The 23303-nt window shown below is 43.6% G+C and overlaps 1 protein-coding gene across 3 annotated transcripts; it reads right to left on the reverse strand.

The window, feature by feature from the left end:
• Positions 1–1594: 1594 nt before the first annotated feature.
• Positions 1595–21970, reverse strand: LOC106587467 (AP-2 complex subunit alpha-2). Of its 3 annotated transcripts, none has more exons than XM_014175878.2 (23): positions 21768–21970; positions 20560–20628; positions 18572–18714; positions 18196–18389; positions 17886–18015; positions 17510–17611; positions 17258–17366; positions 16956–17106; positions 16664–16832; positions 16360–16497; positions 16002–16184; positions 13496–13593; positions 12959–13190; positions 12390–12563; positions 11716–11903; positions 11494–11565; positions 11204–11286; positions 11008–11097; positions 10737–10860; positions 10451–10567; positions 6773–6842; positions 2587–2721; positions 1595–2426 (listed from the first exon to the last, which is right to left on the reverse strand). In XM_014175878.2, the coding sequence occupies exons 1-23, from the start codon at positions 21832–21834 to the stop codon at positions 2349–2351; spliced, it is 2916 nt and encodes a 971-aa protein (XP_014031353.1). In that variant the 5' UTR covers positions 21835–21970; the 3' UTR covers positions 1595–2348. The 3 variants fall into 3 exon arrangements, with proteins under 3 accessions (XP_014031353.1, XP_045564179.1, XP_014031354.1); XM_045708223.1 differs by having other exon boundaries at positions 21619–21907; XM_014175879.2 differs by lacking the exon at positions 11494–11565.
• Positions 21971–23303: the final 1333 nt, after the last annotated feature.

Here is a 23303-nt window from a genome sequence, read left to right on the forward strand (position 1 = left end):
CGTCCTGTTTGATTCTACAGCTGTGATAGAAAAGACAGATTGGTAAACTTTATCAGAGGTAGCTGATTGCTGTCCAACTTTTGGCATTGTGCTATTGGGTAAGCACTGTTTAACAAACAGGAGTGGTGCCATTGTGTAAATGGGGACCAGAGAGGAACCACGACCCACAGATGGGTGTGGCTAAAAGCCTAGGTCCGGCTGGGGCTTAACGGAATCTTGACAAGTTATCCTGAGGGGTATACTACAAAGCAGGATCAATGAGTTAGCCAGCTAACTTGCCTAAATATTCTGAACTACATTCTTATTTTTTGGAAAGATAAGCTTGACATGGGCATGGTCTAATTGATTCAAAAACCAAAAACACATATTTAAGCTTAGCTTTCAATAGTAATTTCAGTTGTTTTATCAAAGTCAGCTGGCCAACTCATTGAGCCTGCTTTGTAGTATACCTCTCCGGTGTTGGTGATTCTTGAAAATTCCTTCATATTTATTCCCCTTCAATATTGCATTTTCTATAACCAAATACCAGTACTATAGATCCCATTTTAAATATAATGGTGAAACAAACATAATATAACAAAATATCAGTAGGGTTTTACATTCCAGCACAGGATTATGCGCTAATAACATGGTAATAGTAGGGTAACAACTTATAGTTACACTCAATGAAGACATTTTGCCCAGTTACGCCATAATTTCATCGGAATCATATTATTGATTCAGGGTAAATATCTATGCATTAAACAAAACTGCTCCTCCCTACACATCACAGAAGTAATTGTGGCCATCACATATTCCACTATTAGTCAAGTTTCATTCAACATTTTCCAAGTGTACAAGCATAGGACTAACCCTGAAACTCAGCTCCTTTCCTGAACCATCATTCAACTGCTGTGTGAAGAGTACTCGCTAGAGGCCAAGAGATAATAAGCCACGATGTGCTGCAGGAAAATTTCTGTTTTGCCATCAAGGATAAGTTTAGGGTCCTATACCCCGTTTACCAAAAACAAGAATACATTCGTAATTCTGATAATCATCAACATGTCCAGAGTTTGTAATTGAATGTCTTGTTTAAGTTTAACACTTTCAGACACACCGACCACCTATTTTATGAGCATAAAAGTGCTCTCTCTGGCATATAGAAGAAGCTGGGTTATGCATGCCTAATGGCTGAATGTATTTTATATATAGCACTCTACTATTTCAATTGCAAAAATATAAAATAATCTGGTGAATGTTCTGATGGTACACTATCAACAACCTAAAACCTTAGCCAACTGTGTAAATAGCCTATTAACCAATGAAATAAATAATACATAAAAGAGTTCCAGCCTTTGTTCTAGAAGGGTTCCGTAGTGGTGACGGATGCTGGTATGGTTGTGTAATATCCATGATTATACAATGGGTGGGTCTAATCCCGATTGGTTAAAACCGTATTCCAGCCAGTGTCTATTGAACAAACAAAAAAAATGATTTCATTAGATACATGTCCTGGAGACATATTAGATACCAATAACCCCCTGATTTGGGACAGATAACTTTGGTTGGACACACAATTGTATGCATATCTGAAAATAAGGACAGCACTTCATTCCTTAGTGGTTTGTTTTTTAACATAAGCGCACACACACACACACTACTAACAAGAGGATTTCTCATAACATTCCCTTTACCTGACTGTTAAGACCAGCCGGAAATATCTACATAATGACTGCTGCAATTTAAATTCTCACCTCCATACACCAAAAAAAAAATCATACACAATGGCTAGGGTTTGCAATAGGGTCATAACGTGTTCAGGGACAGGGCTTGTTTCCAGGCAAGACAAGAGCAGAGAAGACAGCTGCCGTCCTTAGAACTAAAAAAGATGACATCTTTTCATGTATGCTTTTGTAACAGTAACCCTGGATCTGAAACACAAAATAGGCACATCTATGGACTATCATTACTCAGTTGGAGAAGAGGGTCAGACAATTAAGACATTTTCTTGCCAGTTCCCCTGAACTCCAATTCTTCCAGTCAATATGTCTTTAAAGCACAGGGAGAGGACTAAGCCTTTTCCACAACAAAAGCACAGCCGTAAATATTCTGTGAATACATGGACATAAGACAGATTTAACGCAGTGAAATATTAGTAAAGTGAGTGAAAAAGTCATTTGATATTTATAATAAGTCAAATAAAAAAAGAATTTACACTGTACACTGTATCAATTCCAATTTAAATGAGACAGACGGGAAGGATAAGTGTGACCTGTTTGTTATGAACCATGTGGTGTCTTCACAAGTGGCAGGGGGAGCTTGTACAGCTCTGTGGTATACCAGGTAAGAAGACCTGATCTGGAAACAGTTCAGAATTGTTCTGAGAGCAGATCACACAGGCGCTGTGACACAGTATCTCTGCTTGTTCTTAGTGTTAAGCGGTACATCTGAAAAAATAAAGGAGAGATGGGTTAAATAGGTGGGTCAAATACATTGTCTGGATATTGAAAACTCCTTTCAACCACCATGTAAGAAAGAGGAAAGAGTTGGTGACAGGGTCCTGGGGTGGAGAGTAATTTTCACTGGAGGGAGGTGAGGGCTACATACCTGTGCTTGAGTATTAGGCTCCAGTCTCAAGAGGCAGCCAACCTGGGTGGTCTTTGTATGGATGACACCAGCGCCCACAAAGTTGGAGGGGTTTGGATCTACCCCATCCAGCAAAGCAGCACCAAACCCCATTATCTGGAAAACAAAAACAGACAGCAGATCAAGGTTAAGACTATCGACAACACAGCCCAACATGCTGACTAGACCGGGCGAGCACATGCGTCATCGTGCGCATATTGATTTTGACAACTCACACCAGACGCGATCAGGACAGGCAGGTTGAAATATCAAAATGAACTCTGAACCAACTATATTAACTTGGGAACAGGTCAAAACACATTAAACATTCATGGACATTTAGCTAGCTAGCTTGCTGTTGCTAGCTAATTTGTCATGGGATATTGTTATTTTACATGAAATTGCACAAGATCCTTTTTTTCCCTGGATCTTTGTAGAATTTTGAGTCACACAAAATTGTGTGTCCTCTACTTAGACAATTCATCCACAGATAAAAGTAGAAACCTAGTTAGTTTCTAGTAATCGCTCCTCCTTCAGTCTTCTTCTGTGGACTTCATATGGTGGTTGGCAACCAACTTTAAGGTGCATTACCACCAACTGGACTAGTGTGGACCTCAGTTCAGCTTTCAATCACCCACGTGTGTATATGCTCCTGAAAACCAATGATGGGACAGGCGGGACTTGCAGCGCGTCAAGCGTCCAAAATAGAACCAAGTTCAATTTTAGCGCCTAGCTACACAGATGCTCGTTGACGTGCCCGTGCACATTGTTTTGCAACGCTCAACACCTTGTAGAGTCCATGCCACGCAGGAGGTGTGGTCAGCATGTTAATTAGTTTTGCTAGTGAAGTCAGGGTGACCTTTAGGCAGTTTCTTCACTTCCGTCTTTCAATCAATCAAATATTCTAAGTCAGAACCGTACAGAGTAGTGATGCTTCCTATGGTGTTACTAATTTGCTTACCGCCCCAATAGGTCCACAGATGACGCAATTGCAATCACACTGCCCTAACTAGAGGTCGACCGATTATGATTTTTCACCGCCGGTACCGATTATTGGAGGGCCACAAAAAGCCGATACCGATTAATCGGAAAACTTTTTTTATTTCTTTGTAATAATGACAATTACAACAATACTGAATGAACACTTATTTTAACTTAATATAATACATCAATAAAATCAATTTAGCCTCAAAAAAATTATAAACATGTTCAATTTGGTTTAAATAATGCAAAAACAAAGTGTTGGAGAAAGTAAAAGTACAATATGTGCCATGTAAGAAAGCTAACGTTTAAGTGCCTTGCTCAGAACATGGGAACATATGAAAGCTGGTGGTTCCTTCTAACATGAGTCTTCAATATTCCCAGGTAAGAAGTTTTAGGTTGTAGTTATTATAGGAATTATAGGACTATTTCTCTCTATACAATTTGTATTTCATATACCTTTGACTATTGGATGTTCTTATAGGCACTTTAGTATTGCCAGTGTAACAGTATAGCTTCCGTCCCTCTCCTCGCTCCTACCTGGGCTCAAACCAGAAACACATCGACAACAGCCACCCTCGATGCAGCGTTACCCATGCAGAGCAAGGGGAACAACTACTCCAAGTCTCAGAGCGAGTGACGTTTGAAACGCTATTAGCACGCACCCGCTAACTAGCTAGCCATTTCACATCGGTTACACCAGCCTAATCTTGGGAGTTGACAGGCTTGAAGTCATAAACAGCGCAATGCATTGCAAAAGCTGCTGGCAAAACGCAGTAAAGTGCTGTTTGAATGAATGCTTACGAGCATGCTGGTGCCTACCACCGCTCAGTCAGACTGCTCTATCAAATCATAGACGTAATTATAATATAATAAACACACAGAAATACGAGCCTTAGGTCATTAATATGGTAGAATCCGGAAACTATCATCTCGAAAACAAAACGTTTTTTTCTTTCTGTGAAATACGGAACCGGTCCGTATTTTATCTAACGGGTGGCATCCCTAAGTCTAAATATTCTTGTTACATTGCACAACCTTCAATGTAATGTCATAATTACGTAAAATTCGGGCAAATTAGTTCGCAACGAGCCAGGCAATGAACGCAAGAGCCAATGAACGCAAGTGACACAATTTCATGTTAGCAGGCAATAGTAACTAAATATGCAGGTTTAAAAATATATACTTGTGTAGTGATTTTAAAGAAAGGCATGTTTATGGTTAGGTACATTGGTGCAACGACAGTGCTTTTTTCGCAAATGCGCTTGTTAAATCACCCGTTTGTCGAAGTAGGCTGTGATTCGATGAGAAATTAACAGGCACCGCATCGATTATATGCAACGCAGGACACGTTAGATAAACTAGCAATATCATCAACCATAGTTAACTAGTGATTATGTTAAGATTGTTTTTTATAAGATAAGTTTAATGCTAGCTAGCAACTTACCTTGGCTTCTTGCTGCCCTCACGTAACAGGTAGTCAGCCTGCCATGCAGGCTCCTCGTGGAGTGCAATGTAAGGCAGGTGGTTAGAGCGTTGGAGTAGTAACCAGAAGGTTGCAAAAACGAATCCCCGAATCCCCCCTGAACAAGGCAGTTAACCCCCGTTCCTAGGCTGTCATTGAAAATAAGAATGTGTCATTAATCTGACTTCCCTAGTTAAATAAAGGTGCTAAAAATAAATAAATAAATGTTTTTTTTTTTTTGGCAAATCGGTGGCCAAAAATCCTGGTTGTTATGAAAACTTGAAATCGGCCCTAATTAATCGGTCATTCCGATTAATCGGTCGACCTCTAGCCCTAACCCATCTGGACAAGGGGAATACCTATGTAAGAATGCTGTTCATCGACTACAGCTCAGCATTTAACACCATAGTACCCTCCAAACTCGTCATTAAGCTTGAGACCCTGGGTCTCGACCCCGCCCTGTGCAACTGGGTCTTGGATTTCCTGACGGGCCACCCTCAGGTGGTGAGGGTAGGAAACAACATCTCCACCCCACTGATCCTCAACACTGGGGCCCCTCAAGGGTGCGTTCTCAGCCCTCTCCTGTACTCCCTGTTCACCCATGACTGCATGGCCATGCACGCCTCCAACTCAATCATCAAGTTTGCAGACGTCACAACAGTAGTAGGCTTGATTACCAACAACGACGAGACAGGCCTACAGAGAGGAGGTGAGGGCCCTCAGAGTGTGGTGTCAGGAAATTAACCTCACACTCAACCTCAGGAGGCTGAATAAATTTGGCTTGTCAACGAGAAACTCAAACTTTTACAGATGCACAATCGAGAGCATCCTGTCAGGCTGTATCACCGCCTGGTATAGCAACAGTTCCACCCACAACCGTAAGGCTCTCCAGAGGGTAGTGAGGTCTGCACAACGCATCAGCGGGGGAAAACTACCTGCCCTCCAGGACACCTACACCACCCGATGTCACAGGAAGGCCAAAAAGATCATCAAGGACAACAACCACCCGAGCCACTGCCTGTTCACCCCGCTATCATCCAGAAGGCGAGGTCAGTACAGGTGCCTCAAAGCTGGGACCGAGAGACTGAAAAACAGCTTCTATCTCAAGGCCATCAGACTGTTGAACAGCCATCACTAACATTGAGTGGCTGCTGCCAACATACATCCAATTTTTAATTATTAAAGTCAGTAATAAAATGTATCACTAGCCACTTTAAAATAATGTTTACATACCCTACATTACTCATCTCATATGTATATACTGGACTCTATACCATCTACCGCATCTTGCCTATGCCGTTCGGCCATCGCTCATCCATATATTTTTATGTACATATTCTTATTCGTTCCTTTACACTTGTGTGTATAAGGTAGTTGTTGTGAAATTGTTAGATTACTTGTTAGATATTACTGCATGGTAGGAACTAGAAGCACAAGCATTTCGCAACACTCGCATTAACATCTGCTAACCATGTGTATGTGACAAATAAAATTTGATTTGATGTATTTATAAAGCCCTTTTCACATCAGCCAATGACACAAACTGCTGTACAGAAACCCAGCCTAAAACCCCAAACATTTCTATCAACAAAAATATACTGATCAGGTATACATTTTGAATAAAGAAAAGGCTGAAGTGCTGCTACTAGGCAACCAACAAGTCAAGACAAAATCTCCATTGCAATTCTAATCATAAAAGGATCAGTTCAGTTCATCTCTCACCTTGGCTTTGGTAACCTCTGTGTCCATGGAATGCCTTGCTTTGAAGATAGTTTGTACCTCTTGCTGAGGGCTGTGGGTAGAGAAAGTCAGTCAAATCAAAGTTTGTCACGTGCGCTGAATACAACAGGTGTAGACCTTACAGTGAAATGCTTACTTACAGGCTCTAACCAATAGTGCCAAAAAGGTATTAGGTGAACAATAGGTAGGTAAAGAAATAAAACAACAGTAAAAAGACAGGCTATATACAGTAGCGAGGCTACATACAGATACTACCTCAATCAGCCTGACTAACCGGTATGTACATGTAGATATGGTTAAAGTGACTATGTATATATGATGAACAGAGAGTAGCAATAGCGTAAAAGAGGGGTTGGCGGGTGGGACACAATGCAGATAGCCCAGTTAGCCAATGTGCGGGAGCACTGGTTGGTCGGCCCAATTGAGGTAGTATGTACATGAATGTATAGTTAAAGTGACTATGCGTATATGATAAACAGAGTAGCAGCAGCGCAAACAATGCAAATGGTCCGAAGAGCCATTTGATTACCTGTTCAGGAGTCTTATGGCTTGGCGGTAAAAACTGTTGAGAAGCCTTTTTGTCCTAGACTTGGCACTCCACTACCGCTTGCCATGCGGTAGTAGAGAGAACAGTCTATGACTGGGGTGGCCGGGGTCTTTGACAATTTTTAGGGCCTTCCTCTGACGCCGCCTGGTGTAGAGGTCCTGGATGGTAGGCAGCTTAGCCCCAGTGATGTACTGCGCCGAACGCACTACCCTCTGTAGTGCCTTGCGGTCAGAGGCCGAGCAATTGCCGTACCAGACAGTGATGCAACCAGTCAGGATGCTCTCCTGACTGGTTGGTTGGCCTTAGCTTAGTGATGAGCTTTGAGGGTACTATGGTGTTGAACGCTGAGCTGTAGTCAATGAATAGCATTCTCACATAAGTGTTCATTTTGTCCAGGTGGGAAAGGGGAGTGTGGAGTGCAATAGAGATTGCGTCATCTGTGGATCTGTTTTGGCGGTATGCAAATTGGAGTAGGTCTATGGTTTCTGGGATAATGGTGTTGATGTGAGCCATTACCAACCTTTCAAAGCACTTCATGGCTACGGACGTGAGAGCTACGGGTCTGTAGTCATTTAGGTAGGTTGCCTTTGTGTTCTTGGACACAGGGACTATGGTGGTCTGCTTGAAACATGTTGGTATTACAGACTCAAATCAGGGACATGTTGAAAATGTCAGTGAAGAGACCTGCCAGTTGGTCAGCACATGCCCGGAGCACACGTCATTGGTAATCCGTCTGGCCCCGCAGCCTTGTGTATGTTGACCTGTTTAAAAAAGGTCTTACTCACGTCAGCTACGGAGAACGTGATCACACAGTCGTCCGGAACAGCTGATGCTCTCATGCATGCCTCAGTGTTGCTTGCCTCGAAACGAGCATAGAAGTGATTTAGCTCGTCTGGTAGGCTCGTGTCACTGGGCAGCTCGCGGCTGTGCTTCCCTTTGTAGTCTGTAATAGTTTGCAAGCCCTGCCACATAAGACGAGCGTCGGAGCCGGTGTAGTATGATTCAATCTTAGCCCTGCATTGACACTTTGCCTGTTTGATGGTACGTCGCAGGGCATAGCAGGATTTCTTGTAAGCTTCCGGGTTAAAGTCCCGCACCTTGAAAGCGGCAGCTCTACCCTTCAGCTCAGCGCGAATGTTGCCTGTAATCCATGGCTTCTGGTTGGAGTATGTACGTACAAACATCCTCGATGCACTTATTGATCAAGCCAGTGACTGATGTGGTGTATTCCTCAATGCCATCGGAAGAATCCCGGAACATGTTCCAGTCTGTGATAGCAAAACAGTCCTTTAGTTTAGCATCTGCTTCATCTGACCACTTTTTTATAGACCGAGTCACTGGTGCTTCCTGCTTTAATTTTTGCTTGTAAGCAGGAATCAGGAGGATAGAGTTGTGGTCGGATTTACCAAATGGAGGGCGAGGGAGAGCATTGTACACCTATCTGTGTGTGGAGTACAGGTGATCTAGAATTTGTTTCCCTCCGGTTGCACATTTAACATGTTGATGGAAATTTGGTAGAACTGATTTAAGTTTCCCTGCATTAAAGTCTCCGGCCACTAGGAGCACTGCCTCTGGGTGAATGGTTTCCTGTTTGCTTATTTCCTTATACAGCTGACTGAGTGCGGTCTTAGTGCCACCATCTGTCTGTGGTGGTAAATAAACAGCCACGAAAAGTATAGCTGTAAACTCTCTAGGCAAGTAGTATGGCCTGCAATTTATCACAATATACTCTACTTCAGGCAAGCAAAATCTAGAGACTTCCTTAGATTTCGTGCACCAGCTGTTGTTTACAAATATGCACAGACTATATCCCGCTAGCTGAATATCCATGTCGTCATTCAGCCACGATTCCGTGAAACATAGGATATTACAGTTTTGGATGTCCCATTGGTAGGATATTCGTGATCGTACCTCATCTAGTTTATTGTCCAATGATTGCACGTTGGCGAGTAGTATTTACAGTAACGGCAGCTTTCCCACTCGCCTTTTCCGGGTCCTGACCAGGCATCCGGCTCTTTGTCTTCTGTACCTGCGTCTCTTCCTCTTGCAAATAACGGGGATGTCGACCCTGCCGGGCGTTTGGAGAATGTCTTGTGCGTCTTGTTTGTTGAATAAAAAAAATCTTTGTCTAATCCGAGGTGAGTGATCGCTGTCCTGATATCCAGAAGCTCTTTTTTGCCGTAAGATACGGTGGCAGAAACATTATGTACAAAATAAGTTACAAATAACGCGGGGAAAAAAAAACACATAATAGCACAATTGGTTTGGCGCCCGTAAAACTGTTGCCATTTCTTCCCGCGCCATTTTAGTGGCTAGCAGCTAGCAGCCACTAGCAGCTTCACCTTCAGCTGTTAAGGATGTGTAACTACACTAAGTTTCACCTTGTTGCTGAATGATGGAAAATAGATACAAATGTATTCTCCATGTGAACATGTTGACGTCGTTGCACAATTTTCACATTTAGTTGCATTTAATTAAAATGCATTAGACTAAGATGTATTTCACTGACCTATACCACCTACATAAATCAATATTTGGTAGAAGCGCTTTCTGGAATACCGGTTAATTATTAATTGGTCACCACAGACTTTACACACTCCTAGGGAAACGTATCTATTTCTCTTGGCAATGTTGCTCAAGCTCTAATGGAACAATTTCACAAGACACTGTGTACCTATTCTGTTGGCATTTCATTCACATTTAAAATATACAGTGGGAGACAGTACACACTATTTATGTTAATATTTACACATGCAGGACAATCTGAATGAATGAACCCTTTTGTGTCATCGGAATACAAGGAAGAGTAAACTGGCACATTGTCAGAGGGGAATATTGTGTCCATATCAAAAGAGAGAAAAACATGATATTTTTTGGGGCGGCAGGTAGACAACTGATTAGAGCATTGGGCCAGTAACTGAAAGGTTGGTGGATAGAATCCCCAAGTTAACAAGGTAAAAATATTTTGTTCTGCCCCTGAACAAGGAAGTTAACCCACTGTTCCTAGGCCGTCATTGTAAATAAGAATTTGTTCTTAACTGACTTGCCTAGTTAAATAAAAAAATTAAAAAAAAATATGACCAAGTATATAGCAGAGATATATGTTTCCTTACGCTCCAAGTTGTTTCCAGCGCTGAAAGAAGTCCTGCGATGTCATCTCTGTAGGCTGGAAGAACTTGTTTAAAGTAATAGGCAGTTTAACAGCAATGTTCTGGAGAGTTCCCCCGTACCTGTGGGTAGAAACAGGAGTAAAACAAATAACTGGGAAACCGATACAGTAGCATTTACAACAACATTCATGCAAACATTTATCACCAATATAGAAAATATTTGCACCCTGAAACACACACTCCGATATGCAATGTATAAGCACATAAAAGGAGGAAAATAAGTTCTTACCTAAACTGAATGTTGAGCACTGGTGCATCCACAAAGTCAGACACACACTCAATGTTGAGTATCTGCTGGAGTTGTGCACCCCCGTCCACAGTGGGGTCTGCAGGCTTGGCATGGACATTCAGTTGTAGGGAAACAGTTAAGAAAAAGGCACAATAGGGGGCAGTAAATGGCCACCCCTAGACAATAAATAATATAAACTGGGAGGGATTTATTAAAACAGCATACGGAAATTATTTTTGAAAATGACATAATAGCTTCTAGTAAAGGATATGAGCCTGCAGAGTATCTTGGCAGACCACAGAGGCAGCGAAATTCATGAACTGGGTTGATGTCTTGTTACCAAAGAACACATACATCCGACCTGTATATTGGAAAAAAAGAGACTTAATTAAACCTAAGATCTAAGGGTCAAACCATGAGCATAATCACACTTAGGTGCATATGTATTTTTGCTGAGGCGTACTCACCCAGATTCTGTCTGAATTCAGACTTCAGGCCGATCTGGAGGAGCTGGTTCTCGTACAGGACACCATTGTTCTTGCAAACAAACCTGGAAGGGAATGGGGCAAGTGGTAAGCATCTCATATCTGGTATCTTGGGCTTAATGTACTGTATTGACTCCCAGGATTGGATTCCAACCAATATGCCAAGAGTCCCCCAGTGTACAGTAGGGATGTAACTAATGTCCCTTTCACCAGCGCAATCTGCTGTGAGCATGCAAGTGTTTTGAACAGACTCCACTGATGACATCTCTTACTTGTCTTCAGGTTCCTCTGCAGTGGGCAGAGTGGCGTTGGCATATGCTACTTGTGGAGTATTCGGCAGGAAACTGAAGCCATGAGTGAGACGCACAGCGAGAATGTAAAGGGCGAGAGGAGCACATTCACACCAGGTATTAGTAAGCTCCATGACGGATCAATGCAGTTAAAAAGCCCCTCCCTCCATCTGATATTTGACCCACTAACACACTCTTTCTTACCTGGAGAAGTTCTCATCTGCAACAGGCCCCACTGACACTGGTGTCTCTACAGGAAAGGCTGCTATGTTTCCAGAGAAGACATCCACCAGCAGGCTTGCCCCCTTGGAGGCACGAGGGGCAGAGTTTTGAGTGGTGATGGTGCTGCCCAGGCCAAGCAGGTCTGTGGAGGGAGTGGGGGACGCGGCCACCTTAGGAGAGGTAACGGTCACAATTACTCAACTTCGGAAGTTCAGGATCTGAACCAATCAACCGCTCCAATTGGTCTTACGCTGATGAAAGTACAGAGCAGTGCAACACACACACACCATACAAAACAAACCTCTGTGAGAGGATCTATAATTATTAGGACTCAACAATAAAAAGAAATAAACTGTAAAAACCTAAGAATAGATACTGCTAAGTAATCAAGCTCACAGAAAGGAAGAGGAGACCGGACGTGGCCGGTTGGTGGGGGTGCGGTCGAGGCGGGGGCCAGAAGATCCCCAACAAACAAGAGAGGAGAGCTCTAATGAACAAAGGAGGAAACAGTGAAGGCAGGACAGAACGAGAGAGCTGAGGAGAGTTACTGAAAAGACAGCAGAAAACACCAGGACAGAAAAATAGGAAATGTACACACCTGAGAGGAAAGGAATAGGAGGCTCTAATAAGTAAACAACACATGACAACAGTAATACCTTGGCATTTGAGGTAGTGCTGCTATGGTCTGCAGTACCCCCATTGACACTGCGTTCTTTGCGGTTCTCATCCAAATCGGGATGCAGGTTTCCTGGTCCCTTCTTCCTCTTGAGTTTGGCCAGTATAGAGGACTCCCTCTCAGGGAAGGGAGGCATCTCCTCCAACACCGTGGCCTTGAGGGGAGCACAGAATGAATGGGGAATGAAAAGCATGACCTGTGGTGGAGGAACTGGAGGCTTTACAGTGTCCTTTTCTGAATTACAGTCTTTCTACCAACAAAGATTTCCTGTGGGTTGTATTCTGAACAACTAAAAACCAAACAGCAAAGTGTAATATAATATGGTTGTTTTTAATTGCATTAAATGTAAAAGTGTCAATCTTGTCCACCTGCTAGCTCACTACCATAGAGGACCACAATGGAAATAAGCATTCAGGCTGTTTTTTTATGCTAGTTAATTTTTAAAGAATGTAATGTCTCCAGCTGGAGCATACTACTACTTTTAATTACCTAATAAATGCAATCAATCAAGCTTATAATGGCACAAAGGCAGGGTGGAATGTCACCGACCAGTATGTCAGTGCTGGCGATGCAGCTGAGGCGCAGGTACTCCACAGCACGCTGCTGTAGCTCAACGTCTGCATTGCGGAGCTGGCTGTCTGAGCGCAACACCTCCTGGATGGTGCCCTTCACCTCAGGGAACAGGTTGATGAACTTGATGTAGGCTGAGAGCAGCAAAGCCCGGGTGGGCACCGAGCACAGGTGAAACTTGGAGTGGAGCAGGTCAAACTGGATGAGTGGACTAAGGAGTTAGAGCAAGGACAATGGATGACACACAGTGAGTGACGTCTGTCCTCAGCTCCAAAGGATATCATTGACTGTACATTTCTCCAACCAGTGGAGGCTGCCGAGGGGAGGACGGCTCGTAATTGCTGGAACGGAGTCAATGTAATGGAATCAACCACATGGAAACCACGTGTTTGAAACCATTCCATTGACTCCATTCCACCCATTATTATGAGCCGTCCTCCCCTTAGCAGCCTCCACTGTCTAAAACTGAGAATAACAGTGGATCACTGAAATATATGGCATTGATTGGTTACTAACCTTGACCTTGAATCTCCTGCTATCAAGTTCCCAAACTCCCCTAGAATGTACCCTCCGACCTTCACCAGGTTCTCATGGCAGGCTGGGGCCTGGAGTGCCTGTGGAAAGGAAAGAGAGTCAGAGTTATGTATGAAATAGCATAATAGATTGGAGTGGGTGGGTTTACTGCTAACCTACAAAGCATTACATGGGCTTGCTCCTACCCATCTTTCCGATTTGGTCCTTCCGTACACACGTACGCTACAGTCACAAGACGTAGGCCTCCTTACTGTCCCTAGAATTTCTATGCAAGCAGCTGGAGGCAGGGCTTTCTCCTACAGAGCTCCATTTTTATGGAATGGTCTGCCTAGCCATGTGAGAGAAGCAGACTCTGTCTCGGCCTTTAAGTCTTTATTGAAGACTCATCTCTTCAGTAGGTCCTATGATTGAGTGTAGTCTGGCCCAGGGGTGTGAAGGTGAACGGAAAGGCACTGGAGCGACGAACCACCCCTGTTGTCTGCCTGGCCGGTTCACCTCTCTCCACTGGGATTCTCTGCCTCTAACCCTATTACGGGGGCTGAGTCACTGGCTTACTGGTGCTCTTCCATGCTGTCCCTAGGAGGGGTGCGTCACTTGAGTGGGTTGAGTCTCTGACGTGATCTTCCTGTCCGGGTTGGTGCCCCCCTCTGGTTCGTGCCGTGGGGGAGATCTTCGTGGTCATTACTTGGCCTTGACTCAGGGTAGTAAGTTGGTGATTGAAGATATCCCAAAGTGGGTGGGGTTATAGCCTACCTGGTTGGCCCTGTCCGGGGGTGTAGTCGGACGGGGCCACAGTGTCTCCCGACCCCTCCTGTCTCAGCCTCCAGTATTTATGCTGCAATAGTTTATGTGTCGGGGGGCTAGGGTCAGTCTTATATCTGAAGTATTTCTCCTGTCTTATCCGGTGTCCTGTATGAATTTAAGTATGCTCCCTCTGATTCTCTCTCTCTTCTCTCAGAGGACCTGAGCCCTACGACCATGCCTCAGGACTACATGGCCTGATTACTCCTTGCTGTCCCCAGTCCACCTGGTCATGCTGCTGCTCCAGTTTCAACTGTTCTGCCTGCGGCTATGGAACCCTGACCTGTTCACCAGACGTGATACCTTGTCCCGGACCTGCTGTTTTCAACTCTCTACCACACCTGCTGTGTCTAACTCTGAATGATCGGCTATGAAAAGCCAACTGTGACATTTACTCCTTAGGTGCTGACCTGTTGCACCCTCTACAACCACTGTGATTATTATTGTTTGACCCTGCTGGTCATCTATGAACGTTTGAACATCTTGGTCATGTACAGTTATAATCTCCACCCGGCACAGCCAGAAGAGGACTGGCCACCCCTCAGAGACTGGTTCCTCTCTAGGTTTACATTTACATTTACGTCATTTAGCAGACGCTCTTATCCAGAGCGACTTCTTCCTAGGTTCCTGCCTTTCTAGGGAGTTTTTCCTAGCCTCCGTGCTTCTACAGTACATCTGCATTGCTTGCTGTTTGGGGTTTTTGGCTGGGTTTCTGTATAGCACTTGTGATGTCGGCTGATGTAAAAAGGGCTTTATAAATACATTTGATTGATTGATAGATAAGGGACTCAGAGCATATCAGTCAGCAGATCTTAACATGCACATGAGGGAATTCCCATGATAGGTATGTCATAAAGTTCAGATTCATGTGGGGTAGCAAGTCTGAACATGGGGACAAACGTAACTATAAAACAAAAACACAGCTGAAACTATGGTGGAACTGACTAAAGGAAAAATGAGAAGGCATATCACTGGTTCTGAAACGATGTATATCTGCAGTAGACATCAATGTATCTAATGTCAGAGTATGCAGTGATAGAGATAATGAGCAATGAAGGAGGAAAGACACTGGAGAGGAGGGAGGGCTCAAGACTACACATCCACAAAACTGGGATGGAGGGATGGAGCAGCAGTCTGCATGGGTCTGTTTTAGGATCTTACAGTGACCTACCAGTGAGAGACAGTGAGACAGACACAAGCAGAGAGACTGAAGGGAGAATCAAGTCATCTTATATTGCTGTACCAAAGCACAAGGCGGGCTCATAGTTTCCTCCCTGAGAAGACAAAGACAGGTTTAGTGGTGAATAGTGAATGACGCTCTCCATCCCCCTGACCTCACAGGTCACATCCAAGCAGGCAGCGCCTGTGATGAGCATCGGAAGTGAGCTGATTAAAACAAATATGATTAAGGAAACACGCCTACATCAGAACTATTGTGTTATTGACTGTACGTTTGTTTATCCCAAGTGTAATTCTGTGTTGTTTGTGTCGCACTGCTTTGCTCTATCTTGGCCAGGTCGCAGTTGTAACTTGTTCTCAACTGGCCTACCTGGTTAAATAAAGATGAAATACATTTTAAAAAAGGACAGAAGCACCATTAGTCAATCCAGACAGACAAACATTAGGTTACAATGAGTCCCCCATAGCTTGGTTAAAGACAGATTATTCACAAAAATAAAATAAGCACCTCGAACACTGTCTTGGCAGCATAACCTTGCACTTCATCTCTGTTGATGACGATCTGGATGACACGGTACCAGACCTCGTCACTGACATAGTCCCCAGCAAAGCGAATCAGGTTGAGGATGGTGTCAACATACCAGGTGTAGTCAACTGCATACTTCTCTGCCAGGATGGCCACCTTTAGCACCTGTGGTGAGAGGTAGTCTTATCAGATCAAAGAACGATGGCATTCATGTTTTTATTTAGGTCTGTGGAACGTATTCTTCCAAATTACCTCAGTGGCATTTAAAACATGAAGCTATCATAAACTTTTGGTTGGTGAAATTATTAGAGAAATGGTTAGATACTGGGCTACAACTCACTATCTCCTCTCTGATGGAGTAGTCTGCAGTCTCCAGGTAGCTGAGCATCTCTGCTACAATCTGTTTGGCGTTGCTGCGGTCACACATGGCATAGAGCAGGTCCACAGCACGCTGACGCACACTGACATCTCTCTCCGACTGCAGGATTCAACCAGGTCAAACACAAACATCAGGACTAAGGCAGAGTCACACTAACAGGAACAAAACAGACACAGGCATACATACACTACGTACTCAAGACGACACTGAGTACTAGGATTGACAGATGTAGCTTGTGAATGCAGGTACAAATGCGTTTGCGTACTTTGAGGGCATTTATGACCGTCTCGATGTGTGTCTTAACAGCCTCATGGGAGAACTCGGAGCTGGCTAGAGTGCACATGCTCTCCAGGGCCAGGTAGCGCAGGTTAGTCTCCCGGTGCTGGAGGAACTGGCCCAGCTGGTTACAGGCCCGCACCAGCAGAGTGGGCTCGCTGTGGGGAGAAAGACAGACATTGGTGCCATTGTCACCAGGACAGTCCAACTCAACACATACAAACTGCATTTCTTGAATACATTGGTCCTCTGTAGCTGCTGCAACTGGGAGAGGGACTGACCTGTCATGGTGGATGATTAGACTGATGGCCTCAAACAGCACAGCGTTCTTAGCGTTGGAGTGCTGCACCTTCTTCGACTTGGGAGGCTCCTGGGCCTTGTTCAGGATGGTTTCCAGACATTCGGTCAGACGGCCCCGGATCGCACCATCCTCTGAGAGGGCAGGAAAGGGGGAGGAGGGGGGGTCGCAGATGAAAGCACAACTATGTTCATCCCGGCAACACTACAGACCTTTTCTGAGTAATATTATGTTCATATAGTCAAACACCCACACGCATGTCATCATGCTGACACAGCTTCTTACCAGGCGGAGGATAGCACTGTAGGAGACGCAGGAGCTTGACAGAAAGCCAGGGAGCTGCAACAAAATAGTAGGTGTAGTCCTGCAGGTCAGTGGAGGCCGAGGAGACGATCTAGAGAACAGGAGGACATGAGACATGACTAACACATTACTCCTCAAGCAAACAACTGACTAATAAATAAGGGTCATAATAACATTCAATGGTCATATTGATGAAAGAAGAAATAAAAGTCCTGCACATGGCCATATGCCTACCCTGCTGAGTCTGGCTACAGCCAAGGAGACAGAGGTCTTGAAGTCCTCTGGGCTCTTCTGTGCCAGTGTGGTAATCAGGCTGGTGGCGGCTGTCACCACACCCTGTGGAAAAGGGAAGTAATACAACTGCCATTACACACAAACAGCTAATCATTTGTATTACACTATACACAAACCAATCCCAGAATTTTTTTGCATGCAATGTTTTTCCTCATTACGCCCACAAACTATTATTTTGGCTCAAACATAGCCCTAACAACGAAGACAGAAGGTCATGGTGAAATAATCCTCTCATCCACACCCCACCGATCCAAATCTCCCTCACTAAAACCAAAGGTCCACAGTCCTCTCATAATAACCCCATGGCAGTCCGTACCAGGTGCTGGTCATTGAGCAGATGAACCACCCGGGTGGTCCACTCCCCCATTGCCACTAGGTCTGGAGAGGTCCTGTTGAGACGCAGTAGGCATAGGGCAGCACTCTGCTTCACACTGTCCATGGTGTCCCTGCAAGACAAACCCTGACAAATTATGACAGAACATCAGCATCACTTAACTGGCACATAGCCTCAGGTTTTTTACAAAGAGACCTGACTGAGTGAAAGTTACAGCCTCAAATGTTAAATTGACAGAGAGGGTACCTCGGTCATTAGGCTAAGTCTGCTCCACACCACTACCCTTTCTTACCCAGCCACCAAGATGCAGGGCACCTCAGCTGCAAAAGCCTCAGCCATCTCCCTGCTGCCCACATTGGCAATGCAATGCAAGGCCAGGTTCATGAAAGTGGGATTCCTGCTGGACAAGTCATTCTTTATGGCATTGTTGATAAGGCTGATGAGGTCACTGTTTGAGTTGACCAGCACTGAGATGAACAGGTAACCCTGAGGAGTTGGATTGAAACAAACAGTTTATCAAACCTGAAAGGAATTAAAGGGAAGTTATCATAATAGTTGAACATAAACTTTGAGAATAGATTGGACAAAACACTGTGTTAATTAAACAATTAGATACATAACTTAATCCACTCACGCAAACAAATTCAAAGACCGGCTTATCTACTCACAATTTGTTTCTCTGTGTACTTGTTGGAACTGAGCAAGTTGACTGCCTCCATGTGGCCAAAGTCGATGTCATGGCCAAGAAGGAATATGAAAAGCAGCTTGCACACATATTTCTTCTTACTGTAGCCATCTAGTGCCTTGTCTCCTGCAGCAAAACAGAAAGGTTGTTGTCATGACTATGAAGATTTAGAAGCAAAAAAAAACTGGAAGGAAAGAATACTTTTAAGGCAAGCCAAGTCACAATGACTGATCACGTGTTTGAGAGCACGGAACTTTAGTGTTCTTCCCTTTTAAAATGAATCCTAATCTGAAGCACGGAGGCCTAAAAGAGCAACATGCTAACCACTCCTATTCATGGGAAGAAAAACATGAAAGCCACTTAGGAATAGATAAAAGTACGACATTCCATGTTGCTAGGTAAATCAATCCCACAACTGACGGTAGTTGAGGAGAGGGTGAGTCAGCAGCACAAGACAGGAAGCTGAGCGCAGCACTTTTTTCACCTTGGTGAAAGAGGGCAAATAGGAAGTGGCCAAATGAGCGCAGCTGTGCAATGAAAATAATGACAGATTCAGAACATTGCACAAATAAATAATGTATGTCCAATGCCGCTTACAGGAAACCTGGAAGTGCACTTCCAAACGCAGACCAATGCACATTATAGCTTGAAGAGCTGCAACAGCATTCTGAAAGTGGGAGTTTAATGAAGCCCCCACCCCTGTCTGGAACCCCACCTCCACTGTCTGTGGGACGATGTCCCGTGAGAGAGATTAGGAGGGGCTCTACATTAAGGATTAGTTGGACAATGCATAAGGAGTTTCTCTAAGATAAGGCTATAATTTTCTATTTTCTGAACTTTCTGTGTAAACTAAGTATTATCCAGTTCAAAGTAAGATAAACATGTTTACATCACAATCATAAAACCTTTAATGAATGTGTGTATGGAGAGAGGAAGAGAGAGGAACAGCAAGAAAGAGATTTTCTGTAGAGCTCCACAGGAAGTTCCTCGGGAAACAAGGGAAAGGATTCCAGCATGCTAACATACTGTGCCCCCCTCAGTTTCATGACAGAACAGTTGACTCAACAACTCTCCCTGTTTGACTATGCCCTTTAGCTTCTCCCTGCCTCACTGAACTTTAATATAGCCTATCTCTGGGGATAGTTAGGGACCGTCAATAAATTATACAATGTAGATGGAACAATATTTTATAAAATGTATACAATTTATAATTGGGTTGTGTTTTTTTAAGTCATTGAAATTTGGAGGTATTGACCCATAGGGATATTGAATGTGAAACCAAATTGACCATGGGTGTTACGATCAGGTCATGTGCAGCTGTGCTCCAAATTGATGATTAGCCTACTTGGGTGCTGCCAGCTGTGGGCAGGATTAAAATAAACCCAACCCACAGAAAACTGTTACAGTACCCTTCATTCCATTACATATTTTTTTACTATCATCTCGCAAATCTCAGTTTTGGACAAGACTGGCTTTATGACCAAAATTATCCTATTTGCAATGTAGTACATTTTGACACTAGAATACATTTTTAAAATAAGAAGTTGCTTTTTGGGTGCAGTTGTTCTTTAACCAAATAGCCTGCCTCAGTGGTAGCCTAAGTACTCCATCAGTTTGGAAGGCAAGCCTTTCCATACAAATGTGTTGTTATGTGATAAAAGGGGCTCATAAGCCCCTCAAAAGCAACTTTGCAGATAGGCACTACATGTTTTCTACCCACCAAAACACAAGTCACATAATTTTATACATGACAAAATCCATTTTCACTTTGGAACAGCTGACTTATTTTAGGCTAGATGGAACAGGTGGTAGAGAACATTTCTGACATGCAGCATAGCTGCATGGTGATCTCCTGTGAGGGCACTGTTAATAAGCTAAATGACTAGTGTCAGTGTCCACAAACTTTATGTGGAACCATCAGACACCAAAGTGTGTTCACACCCAGATTTTAAGGGATTTTGCTTGGCTTACCTTTAAATTTTGAGCGGATGTTGGCCAACTCTTTGTTAATTCTCTTGATCTCTGCTTCTTTACTTTTACCTGAAATGGAAAACAAAACATGTTATATGTTCAATGTCACCTGTATGGGCCATATGCACCTGTATGGGCCATATGCCCCTGTATGGGCCATATGCCCCTGTATGCAAGCCTGAATGACAGCACTTGTGGAATGGAACAGTTTGGCTGTACCACAGTACTCAAAGACTGAGCTAAATTATTGATTGTTTATTTTATTTTCTGCAAAGTATGTGTATTGATGTGCCTATGCACCATGAACTAGGGAGGTGAGGTCAGGAAATAAACTGGATACCCTTCAGGAGCAATGGTCTTAGTAGTAAGATGTCTAAATTACGGCATGGATTTAGGTCAGGAGAGCATACCTGGGTCGGGAGGATCAGACCCAGACCTACGGGTTAGGATCAGTTTTTCTGCATGGATCTGTAGCATGCCTCATTCACACCTACATATGGTAGGTTGGTAACCTTCAATGTCTGCTATGTCTCTGCTATGGATTTACGCAGGGAAACTAGTGCTCTAAATAGACTAATTTGCTCACAGAGCACATTTAGACTTCCATGGCTCTAGTCTAGGTGAAAGTTCCCAGTCCCATCACCATAAAACCCTGCACTACAGCTGGATTTCTTGATGGTAGTGTATGCAATCCAGTTACTAGTATTGTTATTGTCGGTGGAATACGCACTCATTCATAGACAGAGCATGATGATAGTTGCTAGAGAGAAAATGTATCTTAATTAGTTAGTCAACATTTGTAGAGGTAACTAGTTTGCTACTAGATTACAGATATACCCAGCACCAAATATGCAAATTATCAATCTACAACGGTGTAACACCAGCCAGCCAAAATTATATATGTCACCATCATTTTTTTTTAAATTTCCTGACTCTGTGTGACCCACGCCCATTGGCTAGTTTGCTAAACTCGCTAGCCTAGCGTGACATTAAACCAGCTAGTTAAGTATAACTAGTACAGTAAAAGCTTGCATTTGCTCTCTGTAGCTAGCTATTTACCTTTATTTCACAGATTGGACGTTTGTTTAGGAAAACATAGTTAGCTACCGTCCTTTGCGGGCTATTTTTGCTTCACTAGCTAGCCAACGTTGCATTCCTCCCAACTGAACTGTAGCTTGCTAATCAGCAAGTCAACATCATCTACTCACAGTTCCTAATGTCCGATATAAACACAGCGAGGCCACGCATTCCATCTCCTTTAGAGACTGCAGGCATTTTGTTCTACGCGATATTTTATTTTTGGCCTATTCTCTGCAGTCAGACCGTAAATACACTTTATTTCAGTTGTTCGGGAGCAGGTTTTTGTTAAAGAGGCGGGGTCACTTGAGCCACAGACTCCAAATAAGTGTCATGATGTTGGAAAAATTGCGCACAACTTTCAACGTCTTATTTTCACGATTTGGACACCAATTCGCTTTCCAAAGCTAATAAACATGTGTAAATGTGAGCAGCACTTTGTATTCCTAGTTTAATTAGTTAGGGAGCGTAAACAAAGTACAACCTTTTTTTACATTCGAATTTCAATAGCTCCTTGGTCATGTGACCTACTGACCTCAACCAAGTTTCAGAATGTCCACTGACTACCCTTCTATATTGCACACCCTTTAGTTGTCCATTTTCATCTCACTCGATTTTACATGAATTTTTCAAAATTAAACATTTCAATAGCTCCTTGGTCATGTCACCTACTGGACTCAAACAAGGTTCCGAATGTCCACTGACTACCCTTCTATGTTGCACACCCTTTGGTTTGTCAATTTTCATCTCATGTTTTTACATACATTTTTCAAACTTTCTAATTTCAGTAGCTCCTTGGTCATGTGACCAATGACCTCAAACAAGGTTCAGAATGTACACTCGGTGGGCCTACACATTGCACACTCTTTAGTTTGTCCATTTTCATTTCAGGTGATTCACATGAATTTTGTCAACTTTAGAATTTCAATAGCTCCTTGGTCATGTGACCTACTGACTTCTAACAAGGTTCAGAATGTACACTCAGTGGGCCTACACATTGCACACCCATTAGTTTTTTCTTTCCCCCACCTGCGAAAGGCCACAGTTCACTGAGCAAAAAGGTTTGAGATTGAAATGAAAGTGTCCGGGCACTCTGCCACTGCTGTAGCGACGGGAGGGGAGACTTTAAACCACTGCCTGCGCCGGGACGCAGAATGGTTGGCTAGGTACCCAGAGCCGCGCTTAATGTTGGATACCGAGGTGGTAAGACCCGGTTCACCGGCAACCCCACAGGTGTACCATGTGGCTGTGCCTAACGGGGAAAGGGGGGTGTAGCCGGTCGGGTGCAACCCAGGCAACATGGAGATGCGGGGAACAGAGCTTGGCGGGACCCGAAGCCACCCTCCCGCCAAGAACCCTGCGCCAAGGGAAGGGAGAGAGCTATTGAAATTCGAAACAATAAAAAACATAGAAAAATGTATGTAAAATCACCTGAGATGAAAATGGACAAACTAAAGGGTGTGCAATATATAAGGCTAGTGACTGGATGTTCTGAAAGTAGTTTGAGGGTTATAGGTCACATGACCAAGGAGCTATTGAAATTAGAAACATTGAACATTTATGTAAAATCTTGTGAGATGAAAATGGACAAACAAAAGGTTGTGCTACATATAAGGCTACTCAGTGGATATTCTGAAAGTAGTTTGAGGGCTGTAGGTCATAAGACT

The sequence above is a fragment of the Salmo salar genome, chromosome ssa26, assembly GCF_905237065.1.
Source record: "Salmo salar chromosome ssa26, Ssal_v3.1, whole genome shotgun sequence".
Taxonomy (NCBI): Eukaryota; Metazoa; Chordata; class Actinopteri; order Salmoniformes; family Salmonidae; genus Salmo; species Salmo salar.